Here is a 19,263-nt window from a genome sequence, read left to right on the forward strand (position 1 = left end):
GATTTGCCCCTGTGGATGCGGCTCATGATGGCGCAGAAGGCTGCGCCCTTTCACGGGGCGGCCGGTGCAGCACCTGGAGGAGCGGCGCCGGCCGGACAAAAGAAAGGTTTCTGCTGGCTTTTCAACGAGGGCCAATGTAAATGGGGCTCGTCGTGTAGATTCAAACACGAGTGTTCCGGTTGCGGCGGTACACATGGAGCCAATAGGTGCTTCAAGAGAGGTAAATCGACTAGCGGGGGAGGTCCCAGTGGCGCCGCGGCTCCTGCCGCTGCCACTGGGGGCAACTCCGGTGAAGGTAGGCGAGATGCTGCCATGGCTAAAGCGCTACGCTAATCGGGCTGACGCGGAATTTCTGTGGAAAGGATTCACGGAGGGGTTTAGGATACCGTTTCAAGGGACAGGGTCAGGGACTTTATGTTTGAATTTACGATCCGTTCGGGATCACCCAGGGGTGGTGCGGGACAAATTGATGGCGGAGGTACGGCTTGGCAGGATGGCGGGACCCTATGCGGTCCCACCTTTGCCGAACTTGAGGGTGTCTCCGTTGGGGGTGGTCCCCAAGAAGGAACCAGGCAAATTTCGGTTGATACACCATTTGTCTTACCCAAAAGGGGCGTCTGTTAACGACGACATTGACGCGGCCCTGTGCTCTGTGTCGTACGCGTCATTCGATCAAGCGGTTGAGTTGGTACGGAGAGCGGGGCCGGGAGCGTTGATGGCGAAGGTGGACGTGGAGGCGGCTTTCAGGTTGCTTCCTATTCACCCGGCCTGTCACCACTTATTGGGTTGTTTCTTTGATGAGGGTTTTTTCGTGGATCTGTGTTTGCCCATGGGCTGCTCTATTTCTTGCTCGTACTTTGAAAAGTTCAGCTCTTTCTTTGAATGGGTGGTACGTCTGGAGTCGGCTGGGGGTGCAGTAGTGCACTATCTGGACGACTTTTTGTGCGTAGGTCCGGCAGGGTCCGATCGTTGTGGGCAAATACTAAGGGTGTTGCAATGGGTGGCGCAGGTCTTTGGGATCCCGTTGGCGGCTGAGAAGACGGTAGGCCCGACGGTATGCTTGAGCTTCCTAGGGCTGGAAATAGATTCGGTGAAGGGTGAATGTAGGTTACCTGTGGATAAATTGACAGCGCTCCGCCAGCGGGTGGGGGTAGTCAGGGGTTCGAAGAAGGTGACCTTGAGGCAGTTGCAGTCCCTGCTGGGGAGCTTGAACTTTGCTTGTAAAGTGATCCCCATGGGGAGGGTTTTTTGCAGGCAGTTGGCTCGAGCAACCTGCGGGGCGCGATTGCCAGGGCATTATATCAGAGTCTCCGCTGCAATGAAGGCGGATCTGGATGTTTGGTTGTGTTTTTTACAGGAGTTCAATGGTCGGGTATATTTTAGGGAGGAGGCGACGTCATCAGAAGCGATAGGCTTATATACGGACGCTTCCGGGAGCGTAGGCTTCGGGGCCTACTTGGCTGGGAGATGGTGCGCGGAAGAGTGGCCAGAGGCGTGGAAGGAAAACGCCTTGATCAGGAACCTGGCCTTCCTGGAACTCTTTCCTGTGGTTGTGGCGGTATCTTTATGGGGCGAAGAGCTTGCGAACAGGAAGGTGATCTTTCATTCTGATAACATGGCGGTGGTGCAGGCAATTAATAATATCTCGGCATCTTCGCTGCCTGTGGTATGGTTGTTGAGGCGTTTGGTGCTGCTGTGCATGTCTTGGAATATTGTGTTTAGGGCGAAACACGTCCCGGGATTGTTGAATGTTATCGCTGACGCCTTATCTCGTTCGCAGTGGGAACGTTTTCGGGCAGCGGCGCCGGGAGCTCAGGAGACAGGTCAGTCATGCCCGGCGGAGATGTGGCGGCTCGGGACGTCTTGCTTGGGGGCTTTATAAGAAGTTCCCTGGCGCCCGGAACGTGGACTGCGTACACCAAGGTATGGTATGAATGGGAGGAGATGATGGGGCAGTCTGGAGGGGCGAATTCGCCGGCAGGTAGGTTGGACACGCTTTTGTGGTTATTGTGTCGGTTATTCGCGGGAGGGGCTTCTCCCGCGAAGGTAGACCGTTACATGTCAGCATTGGCATTTTGGTTTAAATTTACGGGTAAGGAGGATATTACAAAAACTTTTTTGGTGAAGCAGGTGTTGAAAGGCTTTCGTAAAGGGCGTAGGTCTGTAGACTCGAGACGGCCTGTGTCATTTAACATTCTACAGGGCCTGGTTGACAGGCTGCATGTGGTTTGCACGTCTGCGTTTGAAGTGCTCTTGTTTACCGTAGCTTTTGTTTGGGCGTTTTTTGGGGCGTTCCGCATCGGCGAACTGGTCAGTTCTAACAAGTCCGGGGCGACTGGGATCCGGTTCGAGGATGTGTTGCTGGGACAGGACAAGGTCGAGATACGCCTGGAGCACTCCAAGACGGACGTCTTTGGGCGAGGTAAGACGATACGTTTGTTTGCGTTGCCGGGGTCGGTAGTCTGCCCAGTAGCGTGCGGGCACAAATACTTGGGCGTGCGCCCTCAAAGCTCGGGGTGCTTCCTCGTTCACGAGGATGGTCTTGCGCTGTCGTGCTTCCAATTTGTCAGGGTATTCCGCATGGGGCTGCAACAACTGGGTTTGCGTCCCATGCAATTTGGGACTCATTCCTTTCGCATAGGGGCTGCAACGGAAGCAGCACGGCTCGGACTCGGGGATGAAAGGATTAAACAGATAGGTCGGTGGGAGTCCGCGCGCTTTAGGACTTATGTACGAACAGATAAGTTGGTTTGAAAGGGGTGTCTGGTTGGGTTTGAGTTGTGGTGTCGATGCTCTGCTAGTTTATAACTTGTGTTTCTTTCCAGGTCGGGTTGTATGGTTGGTGGGTCACTCCTACGTTTATTGGGCGCAGAAGAGGGCCGCAGTTCGGAGGAATGGAGCACAACTGGGCTTTCTTCAGGACACTGTACAGTTACAATGGTTTGGTTTTCGTGGTTTCAGTTGGCAGAGCATTAGTGGAGTGATTTTTGGTAAACTGTTGGAAGGAAATTCCCCGGACGTAATACTGATACATGGTGGGGGTAACGATTTGGGGCTTATCCCTCAGAGGGAGCTAATTAGGAGAATGAAACGGGATTTGGATCGCATCCGGGAGCGGGTGCCGGGTGTGGTTATAGTGTGGTCTGAGATGGTGCCTAGATTTAATTGGAGACACGCCAGGGACACAGCGGCGGTGTCGAGATGCCGGGGGAAGGTTAATAAGGCCATGTCAGTTTTCGTTAGGAGGTCAGGCGGGGTCCCGGTAAGGCATTGGGAGTTAGAGGGTATGTTACCTGGGTATTATCGTAAGGATGGGGTGCACCTTTCGGAGGTAGGTTGTGACTTGCTAAACCTCGGGTTTCAGGAAGGGATCTCCCGGGCCCTATTTCTGTGTGGTGGGGGGCGCTCGAGACATTAAGGGATCAAGTCTCGGGCTGTGGCGGGATAGGGCTAGGGTAATTGGGATGGAAGTGGATTAGCAAGTGGCTAGGCTAAGCTTAAGTTGAATTAGGCCAGAGTTGGAAGTGGTCTGTTGGTTCGAGCTCATCGGTGGCTCCGAACCTGGTGGTGTAGGGGTGTCTCGGTACACCCCTACAGTTAATAAAGTTACAATTATGGGGCCTCTTTGGTAGGCCGTGTGTTATAATTATGTGTTATTTATATTGTTATATATTGTTTATGGTATGGGGTCATTGTCTGGGTTAATGCTGTACGGATGGGGGTGGGGGTAAATTAATTTATTTGGCAATGACCCCAATTTGTTATCTTGTTTATTGAAAAATTTAAATAAAGCTGTGGACTTTTATTTTCCAACAGAAAATTGGTGTCTGTGTTTATTGGTGGGTTATGGGAAAGAAAATGCCACAAGCCGAATAACGACTGTGCGCATGTCATGAAGCCCATGGATCAGCGCAGTCAGGGGAATGGGCCTTGACAGAGCCAAGGAGTAGGCAGGTGGAGCTATAGATTCGGGGGTGGGGTTAGGGTGGAGCATGCAAAAGGGTGTGGAAAAGTGCGAGTATATTAAGCGGCCATTTTAGCAAACGGCCATTTTAATTCAGAATCCGCACTTACCGGTTAATTGTCCCTCCCACCCTCCCTAGGTTTTAGCAGGTCCCGTTTTGTCACAGCGGCGGGATAGGGCTAGGGTAATTGGGATGGAAGTGGATTAGCAAGTGGCTAGGCTAAGCTTAAGTTGAATTAGGCCAGAGTTGGAAGTGGTCTGTTGGTTCGAGCTCATCGGTGGCTCCGAACCTGGTGGTGTAGGGGTGTCTCGGTACACCCCTACAGTTAATAAAGTTACAATTATGGGGCCTCTTTGGTAGGCCGTGTGTTATAATTATGTGTTATTTATATTGTTATATATTGTTTATGGTATGGGGTCATTGTCTGGGTTAATGCTGTACGGATGGGGGTGGGGGTAAATTAATTTATTTGGCAATGACCCCAATTTGTTATCTTGTTTATTGAAAAATTTAAATAAAGCTGTGGACTTTTATTTTCCAACAGAAAATTGGTGTCTGTGTTTATTGGTGGGTTATGGGAAAGAAAATGCCACAAGCCGAATAACGACTGTGCGCATGTCAAGGAGATTTCATCTAAGGCAAAGAAAAGTGTTTTTGTTACAGTAAGAGCAATAAGGATATGGAATTTTCTGCCTGAAGACGTGGTTTTATCAGAGTCCATACAGATGTTTAAACTGCAATTGGATAAATACTTCCAAAAACGTACATACAGGGATATCCTTTCTAATTAGTGGAGTAATAGCTGCTTGATCCAAGGAGATATGTGACTGCTATTTTGGGGTCAAGAAGGAATTTTCTCCTAGTTTGTTGCAAAATTGGAAGCGCTTCAAACTGAGTTTTTTGCCTTCTTTCGGATCAACAGCAAAAATATATAAGAGTAAGGCTGAACTTGATGGACGCAAGTCTCTTTTCAGCTATGTGACTATGTATGCAACTATGTAAGTAGTAATTGCTTGATATGAAGTAATTCCCCTGCTTCTGCTCTGTGTGATGTAAAGCAATTGTAGTGATATGATGACATACGCCTATATGGCCACTGTGCCCCATGTGAAAAAGATCTATGCTTGCTAAGGCACAGCTCTTCTCACCTCCTACTTGACCCCTCTAATCGTTGCACATGGGTCACAATGGCCATATAGGCATATGACATCATATCACTACAATTGCTTTACATCACACAGAATATGAGCAGGGGTATGACATCATATCAATACACCTATATATAATACAAAGTGGGTGCATGGGCATGACATCATATGACTGCATCTGCTTTATATTACACACAGCGATTGCATTGGCATGACATCATCTCACTACACCTGCTTTATATTGCACAAAGTGTGAGCAGGTATATGACATCATGGGACTGCATCTGTTTTACATCATATATAATGAGAGCTGGGGAAAAAAAATATCACATTTCTGCGTTACATTAAACACAGCAGGAGGGATATAACTATGACTAACCCTGCTTTATATCATGCACAGCATAAACAGGGGTGTGACATCATATCATTACACCTGCTTTATAACACACTCAGCAAGAACATGGGTATGACATCACATCACTCCTCCTGCGTTACATCAAACAAACCTACAGTCTGTCTCCCAAACAGACATAAACCACCAGCTCATTTTCATTCTCATGAGAGGCATTGTGAGGTTCTAGAAGAGCTTGGGGCTTGATCCTTAAGAAAAATGTAATGCCCCACCACATACAAAGAGGTGTGGATATTTCACGACATATCCTTCCTGAATTTTTCTATGTTATGTCCACTCATCTCTATTTAAATGAAAGATAAAAAATAAAACAAAATAAGCACAAGCTGCACACCGCACTTCCAAACTAACAGAGGAGCATGCAGCAAAGTCCTGTTCCCCAGCGCTCCTCTCCACAGTCACCTGGGGGTACCATCGCCTTCCCCTAAAAAGCCTGAGGAATAACTATACCTCTGATCTTTGTTTTTGTAAAGATAGCAGCTTCTCGAAGCAGCTGGCAGATGTAAAATTTAAAAATGTAAAAAAAAAACACTAATATCCTCCAATCCCCACCAGTAACTGTAGAGATCTGGGACTTCAGTCATCGAAGCCCCGACTAGTGACACCCCTGATTCTCGTGTATTCCATAGAAAGTTCAGTGCTACGTACTATCAGACCACACAAACACTACACTATACACCACACTAATACATATCATATACCTGGAGACTCGTAAACGTCCAACAAAGACCACATAAATAAACTGTGTTATGAGGAACAAAAAAAAATGTTTGATGAGCATGCATCTCAGGAGGCAAGACTAATTGTTTACTTATAAAATAGGTACAAATTGACAATCAACGGGACAAATGAATAGTCACAGGAGAGATTTCACTGGATTTTTAAATGAATATGAAAGCAATTACTTGCAACTCATTTCCTACATAGATAATATTGCTGGCTGAATGACAAAAGGAGTCATGGAGAGGGCTTAGAGAGACAGCGCAAGTTACCTTGTATCCGAGGTATGTCAGCAGCATTGTTTCCATAAAACTAATTAACGCAACAAGTACCTAAAACCAGAGGAAGGGAGACAAAAATAAAGATGAAGAGCTGAATAAAATAAAGGAGGCAAATATAAAGGTAGGATATTTGATAAGTAGTGCCTAACCTCGGCACACCAGATATTTCCATACTGCATTTCCCATAATACAAAGGCAGCTTGAAATCTGGCTGAGCGGCATTATAAATGTGGTTCACAATATTTGTGGTACTAAGATGATAGACAGAGAGACGGATGGACAGACGGAAAGACAGACAGATACAGGGATAAAGTAGGATGCATTATTAAAATATGGGTGTGAATGCTGTTTGGAGTTGAGCATTGCTATGCATTATCATAGAATAAGGTCACGTCAGTTTGGGCACCTGACACCGTTAACCTTTTTTAAAAACTTTACCAGAATCCAGCTTCCTACATCCAAAAGAATAGGGAAACAAAGCAAAAGTTACCTTTGTCTACAATCATGGTGATTAACTGCTGGCTCAATTCAAGCAATGTCTCTGTCCCCAAAAAATTCTGACCCAATTAAAACACACTATTACAAACATACATACATTTGGTGCTTGCCAAATCAACCAATGACACATAACTGAAATTACTAAATTGGGCCAGTTTTAAAACTGCAATGTAAAACATTTCAGTTCTGGAGGAACAGTAGTCATAGGAGATGCTCCACCTGTGAGAACCAAGTCAGGGACATTTGATTTGCGATTTGTCGCACATATGCAATAGGCTTCCAATGCTAACACTACCAGGAGACAGAAAGGGAGAGTTCGAACAGTAGGGCAATTACTAGAAATCAAGCTAGCCATAGGTTTAGAAGATGGTGCTCACCTGGAGACCCCACAAAGGCAGTGGTCTGTTCACCCAAATAATAGGGGTCCTAGGAGAGGAGAAATAGACTGTTATTAGAGTGGAAACTATATAAAGATCACAATATAGACAAACTGCATACAAGTTCTCCATGTCCCAGAGCTCCCTGTGTCACCCCATGTCTCACAAATACCTCCTACTATTTCAAACTGTGCTGGGAGGGACAGACTCCATGTCCCATAGCTCCCTCCTGTCTGTGTCACCCTGTGCTGGGAGGGACAGACTCCATGTCCCATAGCTCCCTCCTGTCTGTGTCACCCTGTGCTGGGAGGGACAGACTCCAGTTCCCATAGCTCCCTCCTGTCTGTGTCACCCTGTGCTGGGAGGTACAGATGCTATGTCCCATAGCTCCCTCCTGTCTGTGTCACCATATGCTGGGAAGGACAGACTCCATGTCCCATAGTTCCCGCCTGTATGTATTACTCTGTGCTTGTAGGGTCAGACTCCATGTCCCATAGCTCCCTCCTGTCTGTGTCACCCAGTGCTGGGAGGGACTGACTCCATGTCCCATAGCTCCCTCCTGTCTGTGTCACCATATGCTGGGAAGGACAGACTCCATGTCCCATAGTTCCCGCCTGTATGTATTACTCTGTGCTTGTAGGGTCAGACTCCATGTCCCATAGCTCCCTCCTGTCTGTGTCACCCAGTGCTGGGAGGGACTGACTCCATGTCCCATAGCTCCCTCCTGTCTGTGTCACCCTGTGCGGGGAGGGACTGACTCCATGTCCCATAGCTCCCTCCTGTCTGTGTCACCCTGTGCTGGGAGGGACAGACTCCATATCCCATAGCTCCCTCCTGTCTGTATCACCCCATGGTGGACGGGACAGACTCCATGTCCCATAGCTCCCTCCTGTCTGTGTCACCCTGTGCTGGGAGGTACAGATGCTATGTCCCATAGCTCCCTCCTGTCTGTGTCACCATATGCTGGGAAGGACAGACTCCATGTCCCATAGTTCCCGCCTATATGTATTACTCTGTGCTTGTAGGGTCAGAGTCCATGTCCCATAGCTCCCTCCTGTCTGTGTCACCCAGTGCTGGGAGGGACTGACTCCATGTCCCATAGCTCCCTCCTGTCTGTGTCACCATATGCTGGGAAGGACAGACTCCATGTCCCATAGTTCCCGCCTGTATGTATTACTCTGTGCTTGTAGGGTCAGACTCCATGTCCCATAGCTCCCTCCTGTCTGTGTCACCCAGTGCTGGGAGGGACTGACTCCATGTCCCATAGCTCCCTCCTGTCTGTGTCACCCTGTGCGGGGAGGGACTGACTCCATGTCCCATAGCTCCCTCCTGTCTGTGTCACCCTGTGCTGGGAGGGACAGACTCCATATCCCATAGCTCCCTCCTGTCTGTATCACCCCATGGTGGACGGGACAGACTCCATGTCCCATAGCTCCCTCCTGTCTGTGTCACCCTGTGCTGGGAGGTACAGATGCTATGTCCCATAGCTCCCTCCTGTCTGTGTCACCATATGCTGGGAAGGACAGACTCCATGTCCCATAGTTCCCGCCTATATGTATTACTCTGTGCTTGTAGGGTCAGAGTCCATGTCCCATAGCTCCCTCCTGTCTGTGTCACCCAGTGCTGGGAGGGACTGACTCCATGTCCCATAGCTCCCTCCTGTCTGTGTCACCATATGCTGGGAAGGACAGACTCCATGTCCCATAGTTCCCGCCTGTATGTATTACTCTGTGCTTGTATGGTCAGACTCCATGTCCCATAGCTCCCTCCTGTCTGTGTCACCCAGTGCTGGGAGGGACACACTCCATGTCCCATAGCTTCCTCCTGTCTGTGTCACCCTGTGCTGGGAGGGACAGGCTCCATGTCCCGTAGCTTCCTCCTGTCTGTGTCACCCTGTGCTGGGAGGGACAGGCTCCATGTCCCGTAGCTTCCTCCTGTCTGTGTCACCCTGTGCTGGGAGGGACAGACACCATGTCCTCTAGCTCACTCCTGTCTATGCAACTTTGTTATGGAAGGGCAGATTCCATCTTGCTATTTTATTTAAAAAAAAAAATATATATATATTTTCTTACCAGTCAAATCTATGTTGTGCAGAATAATTCTGTTTGGAACATTCCCAACTGCAATGAGAAATGAGCAGGTGAGACGTAGAAGATAAGGCAGTGGAACGCAAAGGGAGTCAAGCTGGAAATTAAAACGCATAGGTGATGGCTCACGATGTGGGAAGTCAATCTGAGATGAAGTGGCAGATGAGTTTAAAGAGAGTTAGGGAGATATAGTGAGCACGAATAGTGTTTTTAAATGGGGCCATGGGAGAAATGAAGAGAAATAAGAATGGAAAAAGGGTATAAGGATGGCAGCGAGTAGTTTAAGCATTGAGGCATGGAGGGGGACCAAGGAAACTCACCACGCCCCCCTGTTCTCTGCTGGGTCATCTAAAAGGACTCTTATAATGTAAAGGAGGCAACTCAGCAACTTCAGTGAAAAATTAAACAGTCTAACCCTTAAACCTGGAAAACATATAGGAAAGTGAAGTCGAGACGGTATACAATGTTTAATAACATAAAGCCCATACTCAAATATCTCCTGTTTGTGTCACCCTGTGCTGGGAGGGACAAACTCCATGTCCCACAGCTCCCTCATGTATGTCACCCTGTGCTGGGAAGGACAGACTCCATGTCCCATAGCTCCCTCCTGTCTGTGTCACCCTGTGCTGGGAGGGACAGACTCCATGTCCCATAGCCCTCTCCTGTCTGTGTCACCCTGTGCTGGGAGGGACAGACTCCATGTCCCATAGCTCCCTCTTGTCTGTGTCACCCTGTGCTGGGAGGGACAGACTCCATATCCCATAGCTCCTTCCTGTCTGTGTCACCCTGTGCTGGGAGGGACAGACTCCATGTCCCATAGCTCCCTCCTGTTTGTGTCACCCTGTGCTGGGAGGGACAGACTACATGTCCCATAGCTCCCTCCTGTTTGTGTCACCCAGTGCTGGGAGGGACAGACTCCATGTCCCATAGCTCCCTCTTGTCTGTGTCACCCTGTGCTGGGAGGGACAGACTCCATATCCCATAGCTCCTTCCTGTCTGTGTCACCCTGTGCTGGGAGGGACAGACTCCATGTCCCATAGCTCCCTCCTGTTTGTGTCACCCTGTGCTGGGAGGGACAGACTCCATGTCCCATAGCTCCCTCCTGTTTGTGTCACCCAGTGCTGGGAGGGACAGACTTCATGTCCCATAGCTTCCCCCTGTCTGTGTCACCCTGTGCTGGGAGGGACAGACTCCATGTCCCATAGCTCCCTCCTGTCTGTGTCACCCTGTGCTGGGAGGGACAGACTACATGTCCCATAGCTCCCTCCTGTCTGTGTCACCCTGAGCTGGGTGGGACAGACTCCATGTCCCATTGCTATAGTGTGTGTCACTAATTAGGAGTCAATCATAATTTATTTTTAGATAATTAACAATATGAATGGCTATTGTTGAAAACACTCATGCAATACTGGCCCAAATTCCAGAAGACATTAGGAATCAAACACCAACACTGAAATGTGATCTGAGTCATAGAGAGGAGGACTCAAAAACTACCATGGCTTCTCTGGTTTATGTCACCCTATGTGTAATGGGACTATCAATGGCCTCCAAAATACTGTACATGGCTACAAAATGGCAGCATGTATAAATGTACCAATTATAAAGTATATCCTGTGTGTATTCAGTCAGAACTACAACAGATAGCGATCCCACCCTCCGCTTAGCTCCGAGCCCCCAATTATGTTTAGACTTGGGAGGAAGCAAGGATGGACTATGGGAAGATCTCCCGTGAAATCTATTCAGAGGAGGAATGTGCCTTTTGTGTTTCTCTAATTTGTTACCCCAACGTCAGAAAGCATACTGTCTTTGTTCTAGAACACTGTTAAATACTTACTTGATCTCTGATTCTTTATAAAAAATAATTTCAGTCTTTCCTTAAAAGAATTTTCATTCACATAAAATTCGACTTGAACCCTGAAAATTGACAAAAACAATAAATACATTAAATAACTGCATGTGTAACTAATCACAATACATTTGTTAAGGGAATACATGTATATTATCTGAGTATCACATGACTTACTATGGGTTGTTTTTTTAAATTCTCTAGGATGATTTGATGATGATGTCTTAGAATTACTATATAAGTGCAAGCCTATCAGTTGCTGCCCTCTTATATCTCTTCACTGATCCAGAGGTATGCCCCTCCTCGTACCCTCCGCTCTGCCCGCGACCACCTCCTGACCGCTGCTCGCACCCGTACGGCCAACTCACGCTTGCAGGACTTCTCACGGGCGGCTCCTCTCCTATGGAATAACTTGCCTACTGCCATCAGACTCTCCCCTAGTCTTCAATCATTTAAGAAGGGCCTTAAAACCCATCTCTTCAGGAAAGCGTATGGCCTCCCAGAGTAATCTCTCCCTTACATACCTGTCTCTTGCTCTCCTATGGGATAGTGCTTTGCTCTCTCCTCCAGCTCTGCTCACTCCTACTTGATATTTCCTATCCTAATGTTTCTAATACCCCACCTCCTATAGACTGTAAGCTCATTTGAGCAGGGTCCTCTTCAACCTATCATTCCTGTAAGTTTTCTTGTAATTGTCTTATTTATTGTTACATCCCCCCCTCTCAAAATATTGTAAAGCGCTACGGAATCTGTTGGCGCTATATAAATGGCAATAATAATAATAATAATAATAATCAGTGTATGTCAGGGGCCCGGTCAGTACACTTGGAGTCATTTAAGTCTGTATGATCTACATTGTATATATATATATATATATGTGTGTGTGTGTGTCTAGCAGTTTATTTGTATATGTGTGTATCTGCAAGTGTCTACACGAGAGAGAGAGAGAGAGAGAGTGTGTGTGTGTGTGTATTTGTGTGGGGGGGAGAGGGTGCGCATATGTCTGGGAATATGGACGTGTTTGTGAGTTTGTATCTGTATATGTGAGAGTGCGCCAGGGGTGGGCCGCAAAATGGTTTTGTAAGGGGCCCCATAATTCCAGATGGCAATCCTGCCGCTCAGGCTAATAGGTTAATAGGTATGCCTATAGAATAGGAATAGGCAACCTTCTGCACTTCAGTTGTTCTGGACTATATCTCACATAATGCTCCAGCCTTAATGCTGGCAAAGATTCAGGGGAGATGGGGTCTACAACATCTGGAAGATATGCCTATAGAAAGTCAGGTTTGTCGCTCAGCCAATCCATTGAGTGTGGTTGTTAGTAGCAAAAGTGATCGGGTAGTAATTTCTACAATCTTAATTGAAGAAGAGGTTGTGACCTCTAGCAATATACCTTGTATGCGTGGACATTTTCATCGTATAAATCACTCCCTCATAGAGTTTTATAATTATACACATATATTATAGGGGCACTATAGAGCTACAAGCATCCCCTCTTCTCCAATGTGTTAAATAGAAAATGCATTAAATATTTGCAGGAAAAAAACAGAAAAAAAAAATAACGTATTTTTATTGTACCTAAAACTGCAAAAGACCATTTCGTACCATTAGGACAAACTATATCCAAAGAGTCTCCTCCAATCTGCAATCTCTCATTAAAATCTAGTCCATAAACCTTGCCTAGTCATACTGTTTTCTGATCTTCACATTCCGTTAAATTCCCTGTCTTGTCATATCTCACGTGCCTTATACAGGGCTATTCACAAAAGGTGAGAATTCAAAGTTAACTTCAAATTTAAGGCCAGAATAGCTAAACTGCAGGTACACAGCTGACTAGAATTTTTCAATTTCAGCTACTTTACCTTAAATTTAAAATTCACCTGGAATTCTCATTGAATTCTCAGTGTAGTGAATAAAGCCTGATAATTGCATGATCACATCCTTGGACCATCTGCACCCAATGCCATCACTGTTCAGGTTGAATTGAAGGACCCTTTACTCCTAATGGATGACCACCCCCTTAGTGGCGCAACAAAGATTCGAGCTGGAGTACCAATGCTCAAAGTCTGACTCCGTGTCCACTTTAACACTGGCAGGGTTATACACTAGTGTATAACCAAAAGGAAGATAGTGGAATCATTAAATAATTATCTAAACACTAAGGGAGATTCAAGATAAATGTGACATTAACAGAGACAGATCCAGTCTGTTTAAATCTTCCTGGCATTCCTTGTTGCGTATGCAATATTGCAATAGGCTGTATAGTAAGGTGGAGGGTGTCTGGACCAAGACAATGACAAATCGCAAAGAAAGTCTGAATTTGTCAAACTCATTAATTGTGTAACAATGTCAATAGACGTACAACCTAATTGGTAATTAACTCTAAGAACAAGTAAATTAGTGTACATGTAAATTAAATATAATTAATTTAATTAAGCATTAAATTGATTTAGTTTTTTTAAAGATTTTTATATGTTAGCTCTAATTGACAGCAATTAAGAAAGTCAGAAAATCACCAGACGAGCTCCGAGTATCTTTCAATTAAAGGCTGGGGTTTGTATGTTTTTTATTTCACGTCTTTACGGAGTGAGCTCTACGGTTTGTGTAAAATATCTCACAAAAATCATTCCCGTCAGGGCCAAATTAAGAGCCCTTTGGGCTTGGTGCTGACAATTATGATGGACCTAATTATAGAATTGTATTGACAGAAAACACTAAAACAATCATACCTCCCAAGAGTCATGTATCTGGTGGAGCTGAAGGGAAACTCACAGGATATAGCTATAAGAAAACACATACCCTATCTCTTGCTTTCATCTTTAAGTAAATCCATACCCCTTAACAGCAGTGTCCGGCGAAGCAGGATTTTGGTGGGTGGGGTAAAAGTGTGGGCCACTGGCACAAATAACATACACATAAACGCCCAAAAAGGCAAAAAATCATGCCCAAATCATGCTCAAAGAAAGTCAGCCTAGCGTGAATGCATGTAATTTTAATATTATTATTTATATAACGCCAACAAATAACGCAGCGCTTTACAGTGGGTGGACGAACAAACATGTAGTTGTAATCAGACAAGTTGAACACACAGGAACAGCGGGGTTGAGCGCCCTGCTCAATGAGCTTACATGCTAGAGTGGGGTAAAGTGACACAAAAGGTAAGGATAGCATTAGACTAATGACATTTGCAAGAGAGGAATCAGTCGGGAGCTATTAACAGTTTAATTGATACGCTTTTATGAAGAAGTGGGTTTTTAACGATTTTTTGAAGAAGTGGAGACTGGGTGAGCATCGAACGGAGGAGGGAAGGGAGTTCCACAGGAACGGGTTAGCCCTCAAGAAGGGCCTAGATGGGACATACTTGTGTATTAGGGAGGATAGATAGGTGGGAGCAGCATTATGTAGAGATTTGAAAGCAAGAACCAGAATCTTAAATTGAGCCCTATATCTTACAGGAAGCCATTGCAGGGACTGACAGAAGGGTGAGGCGTGGGAGGTGCGGGCGGACAGGAAGATGAGCCTCGCTGCCGCATTCATTATGGACTGTAACGGCGCAAGTTGAAAGCACGTAAGACCACTGAGAAGCGGATTGTAAGACCACTAATACGGCCGGTATTGTCTTCTCAGTCAAGTTATAGTTCCAGAGGATCACCCAGAGCCAATATAGAGGGGTTCTTGCGGTGTTTAGACCAGTAACTCGGATTTGTAGGAGACCCACATAGAAATCAGAAATCAGAAGTCTTTAATGTTGAATGAGCAATACCAGAGCAGAACTGTGTGAGTTCATTCTAACTGCAAATTGGAGATCGAGTGTGTTGTTTTTGTGAAAAACAGTATGGGAGGCATGAAGTAACAAGTACAAAAAAATGACATTAAGAAGTAATAACTACGTTTTAGGAGTGTAGGACTAGCAATTTACTGCACAAATATATTCACAAAAGTGAATTGTTTTAGCCCTTTTTCTTTTCATTTAGAATGTATAAAACTGCCACAATCTCTTTTAATGCGTCGGTTGTGGAGCAATTATTTTTTATATTTTTTTTGTCCCTTTTTTGTAATTCTGTTTAAGCACCAAAATAATTTTCACTCATTTTTTTTTCAGTTTTTTTTTTTTTTTTTTTTTTTTTTATCAGAATGTTGCCACTTTCGGTATTTAAAAGAAAGGTGTGCAAAACAATGCAATTGTTTTCAACATAATTTACCTCTGCAGTGTTAGCGGTGTATTTATTTAAACAACTATTTATCGAAAAGAAAGAATTTCCTTTTGTTCATTTGTTTGTATAACACAGTATAGCTTAGAAAAGAGACATTACAAAACACAGAAACAGTAATCTACATAAATTGAATGGCACATGGAAGTTATTCACAAACATTGACAGCCATGCTGTTTTGTTGTTTTGTTATTTTTTTATTGTTTTGTTTATAACAGGCACAAAAGTATAAAAATGCAGAGTTTATATTTTATTCATAAGAAAATGGCATTTGAACAAAATCATTTTTGGCAGAGAATTTGCAACATAAGAAAAATAAGAGTCATTATTGCGGTTTATTTATTCTTTTTTAATTGTTTCTTGTTATTATATTTCTCTTACTGAAGTTTCTGGTGTGACCTTTATATTGTTATGTTAAAATGACACTATAGCAATCAAAACAACTTTAGCTTAATGAAGCAGTTTTGGTGCATAGATTATGTCCTTGCAGTCTCACTGCTCAATTATCTGCCATTTAGGAGTTAAATCACTATTGTTTGTGTTTATCCAGCCCTAGTCACACCTGACCTGACTGTGACGTACACAGACTGCATGAAAAAAAACATGGTTCCATTATCAATCAGATGTAACTTACTTTAAAAGTTTTTATCTCCTGCTCTGAAAATGTAACTTTAACCACACATAGGGGGCTACTGCAGGGTTTTGAAGTGTAAACATTAGATGACTCTTTAAAGGAAGTGTTCAGGAAGGCTGTGTAAGTCACATGCAGGGAGGTGTGCCTAAGGCTGCATAAATAAAGTGATAGAACTCCTGAATATAATTGAGATAATTGAGCAGTGAGACTGTAGGGACATGATGTATACATTAAAACTGCATGGTGTATATATATTTTTGGTGTCCTTTTAAATATCAAACTTCAAGAGAAAATTCAACAATTGGGATACTTGATCTTTCTCTGTAACCCCTTTGGGTTCTGATAGGAGGAAATATCCCAGCAATGGGATATCAGACAGTATGGCGCTTGTCTATGCCTTGTTTGCTGTGATGATTCTATATTCCAGAATGCATCTATATTTCCTCTCTTTCTCATTTCATACCTGCTATTTTTTTTTAGAGTGAGAAATAGGATATGGCTTAAGGTATTGCCCTCAAAGCTCATAGTCTACTGAGCATCACAGCAGGTAGGAGAGGCTGAAATCTATTAATAATTTCAAAACATCTGCTGAACTGTTAAAAATAGTTAACACCGCTTCTAGGCAGTTTTAAATGCCTTACAGATTAAGGTGGTGCTTTTTCATGAGCCAGATAGGCTTCAGGAAATTAGAAAATAAAACCAGAGCTTGGACTTATTTATTTTATTTTCGAAGTAAACGACTCAAAAAAAAAAAAAATAATCTAGCATGTATTACAAAAAATGGTGTGAAAATATTAGCCAATGTTTTGAGCAGAATACAAAAACTATGAATTTACATGTTAGGTAAAATATATAAATGAATAAATAACCTAGCAATTTGTGATAGATTATAATGCTTTCCTCAGAACCTCCCCTGTGTTTTGTTTCAGCAGATCGGGATCATCATGAATTGGTGAATATGTTTTTTTTATGTATTTATTATGCCTGTAACACGTTTAATGTATTAGGCCTTAAATAAGGTACAAGGTGGTAACGAAATGCGTCGGTTGGGGAAGACTGACATTGGAATTTTGCTATTGGCCAGTATTGTTTGTATTTTTTTTTTAAATCTAATTTTCATGCTAAGTGCAATAAATAGTGAAAACAGACTGCAGTAAGGGTGAACAAATGGTAGATCGTTACCTAGCAAAGAATCAAATAGAAGTTCTGCATTATGTGAAACTTCTGTGAACGATAGCTTCTGAGAAGCATTAAAAATGAATAAATAAGGCATACTGGGTATTTATTATAAGTAAGCATACGTGGTTTTATACATGTGTAGATTTATTTACTGAAGTGTGTCTTGTTGGAAATAAAAACTGTATTCAAAGTGGATTTCAAATAATAACCCAAAAATATTCTCAAAGTCAGCTGTGCTTCTAGTTCAGCTGCTTTGATTTAAAATTTGCAATTCACTTTGAAATTGCTAAATTCCTAACTATACCAACTGAATTACAAATGGATCAATTTTGGCAAACACATATCGTTTAAAAAGAATTCAACTCGGCTATAATCATTTCTTGGCTATTTTACACAAGCCGGGTTATTTACTAAAGTAAGAATTACAAGTGAATTTAACATTTAAGGTCAGAGCAGAAGGACTGAAAACATAGCAGATTCAGAGAATTTTGTCAAGTTCTGCTATTTTGACCTTAAAGGGACACTGTAGTCAACAGAACAACTACAGCTTATTGCATTTGTTCTGGTGAGTAGAGTCCTTCCCTTCAGGCTTTTTGCGGTAAACACTGTCTTTTCAGAACAAATGCAATGTTTACATTACAGCCTAGGGATATCGCCACTGGCCACTCCTTAGATGGAAGCTAGAGGTGCTTCCTGGGACAGTGCTGCACAGTGTGACTGGCATTTGTGTCTCCACCCTCTGCATGGAGACACTGAACTTTCCTCATAGAGATGCATTGATTCAATGTATCTCTATGAGGAGATGCTGATTGGCCAGGGCTGTGTTTGACCTGTGCTGGCTTTGCCCTTTATCTGCCTACTTGACATTCTCAGCCAATCCTATGGGAAAGCATTGTGATTGGCTCAGAGAATCACTTCTGATTATGTCAGCTAAGCAGGGAGATCAGGGGCAGAGCCAGCAGCAGCAGACTTGACTAAAAGTAATATTTTACTATATTTAGTGGGACAAGGGTGAGCCAGGGGGAGCTAGATGGTGGTTTTAATACTATAGGGTCAGGAATACATGTTTGTGTTCCTGACCCTATAGTGTTTCTTTAAATGTGAGAAATAAGAACAAAATGCCCTATCCAAATAGGTTTCTTATGAGGTTTAAACATACACTTTAATATGATTGATAAAACATAACATTTAATCAGAATTCTATTAAAAAGGTATACAAAAATAAATAATCAAAAAAGGAAAAAAATAAGAAAATTAGGAAAAGAAAAAAAGGGAGAAACTAGGGATATTTACATTTATTTTAATAAAACACTGCTTTTTGATTATAGTAACCCTTCCTGGGCTGGCCTCTAGTTCCCCCTACCCCCACCCCCTTTCCCTCCCCTCCCCTCCCTCCGGAAGCAAAGTGCTTTTTCAAGTTATGAGCAAGGTTTCAAGCTGAAAAGCTGCAGATACAGACTTCAAGCACCATCACCACTTCAACTATTGAAGTGGTCCTGGTGCTTGGAGCAAATTTTAATTGAATAACACTGGTAGCATATACTTTTTGTCCATTTGTTGTCCTTTCACACTATGCAGTCCTACACTCACAAAGGTTTGCTGTGTCACTTCTGTGCTCAGTGTAAGCGACCTCAGTCTTCTGAGAGTTTTAGCCGTTTAGTTCCAACTTTGATAATGGCATGTAGACACCATATAAGAAAACTCCCTAATGTACTGAACAGGGAGTCTATGCGAAACCACAAAACAGTCGTGAATCACCTGAAAATTGCTTACACTAAACTTGTAGACAAGAGAGGCTAGCGATATTCCTCTATGGGAAATCCTGCCTTGCGGCGACTGACTGCATTTCACAGTTAGACGCTGTCACTCTGTATCCCTGTTAAATAAATAACGTTTTGCAAGCCT

At 44.0% G+C, this 19,263-nt stretch overlaps 1 protein-coding gene across 1 annotated transcript in view; it reads right to left on the reverse strand.

The window, feature by feature from the left end:
• The window catches only part of LOC134603488 (potassium channel subfamily T member 2-like), a 152,850-nt gene that overhangs the window by 61,982 nt on the left and 71,605 nt on the right, over window positions 1-19,263 (reverse strand). Inside the window, exons 2-6 of the mRNA XM_063449492.1 lie at window positions 11,323-11,402; window positions 9,809-9,911; window positions 9,474-9,521; window positions 7,402-7,450; window positions 6,518-6,577 (exon numbers count right to left, since the gene is read on the reverse strand). Of these exons, the coding sequence (XP_063305562.1) occupies window positions 6,518-6,577; window positions 7,402-7,450; window positions 9,474-9,521; window positions 9,809-9,911; window positions 11,323-11,402 (340 nt within the window). The remainder of the gene's footprint in view (window positions 1-6,517; window positions 6,578-7,401; window positions 7,451-9,473; window positions 9,522-9,808; window positions 9,912-11,322; window positions 11,403-19,263) is intronic.

This window comes from Pelobates fuscus, chromosome 3 (assembly GCF_036172605.1).
Source record: "Pelobates fuscus isolate aPelFus1 chromosome 3, aPelFus1.pri, whole genome shotgun sequence".
Lineage (NCBI taxonomy): Eukaryota > Metazoa > Chordata > Amphibia > Anura > Pelobatidae > Pelobates > Pelobates fuscus.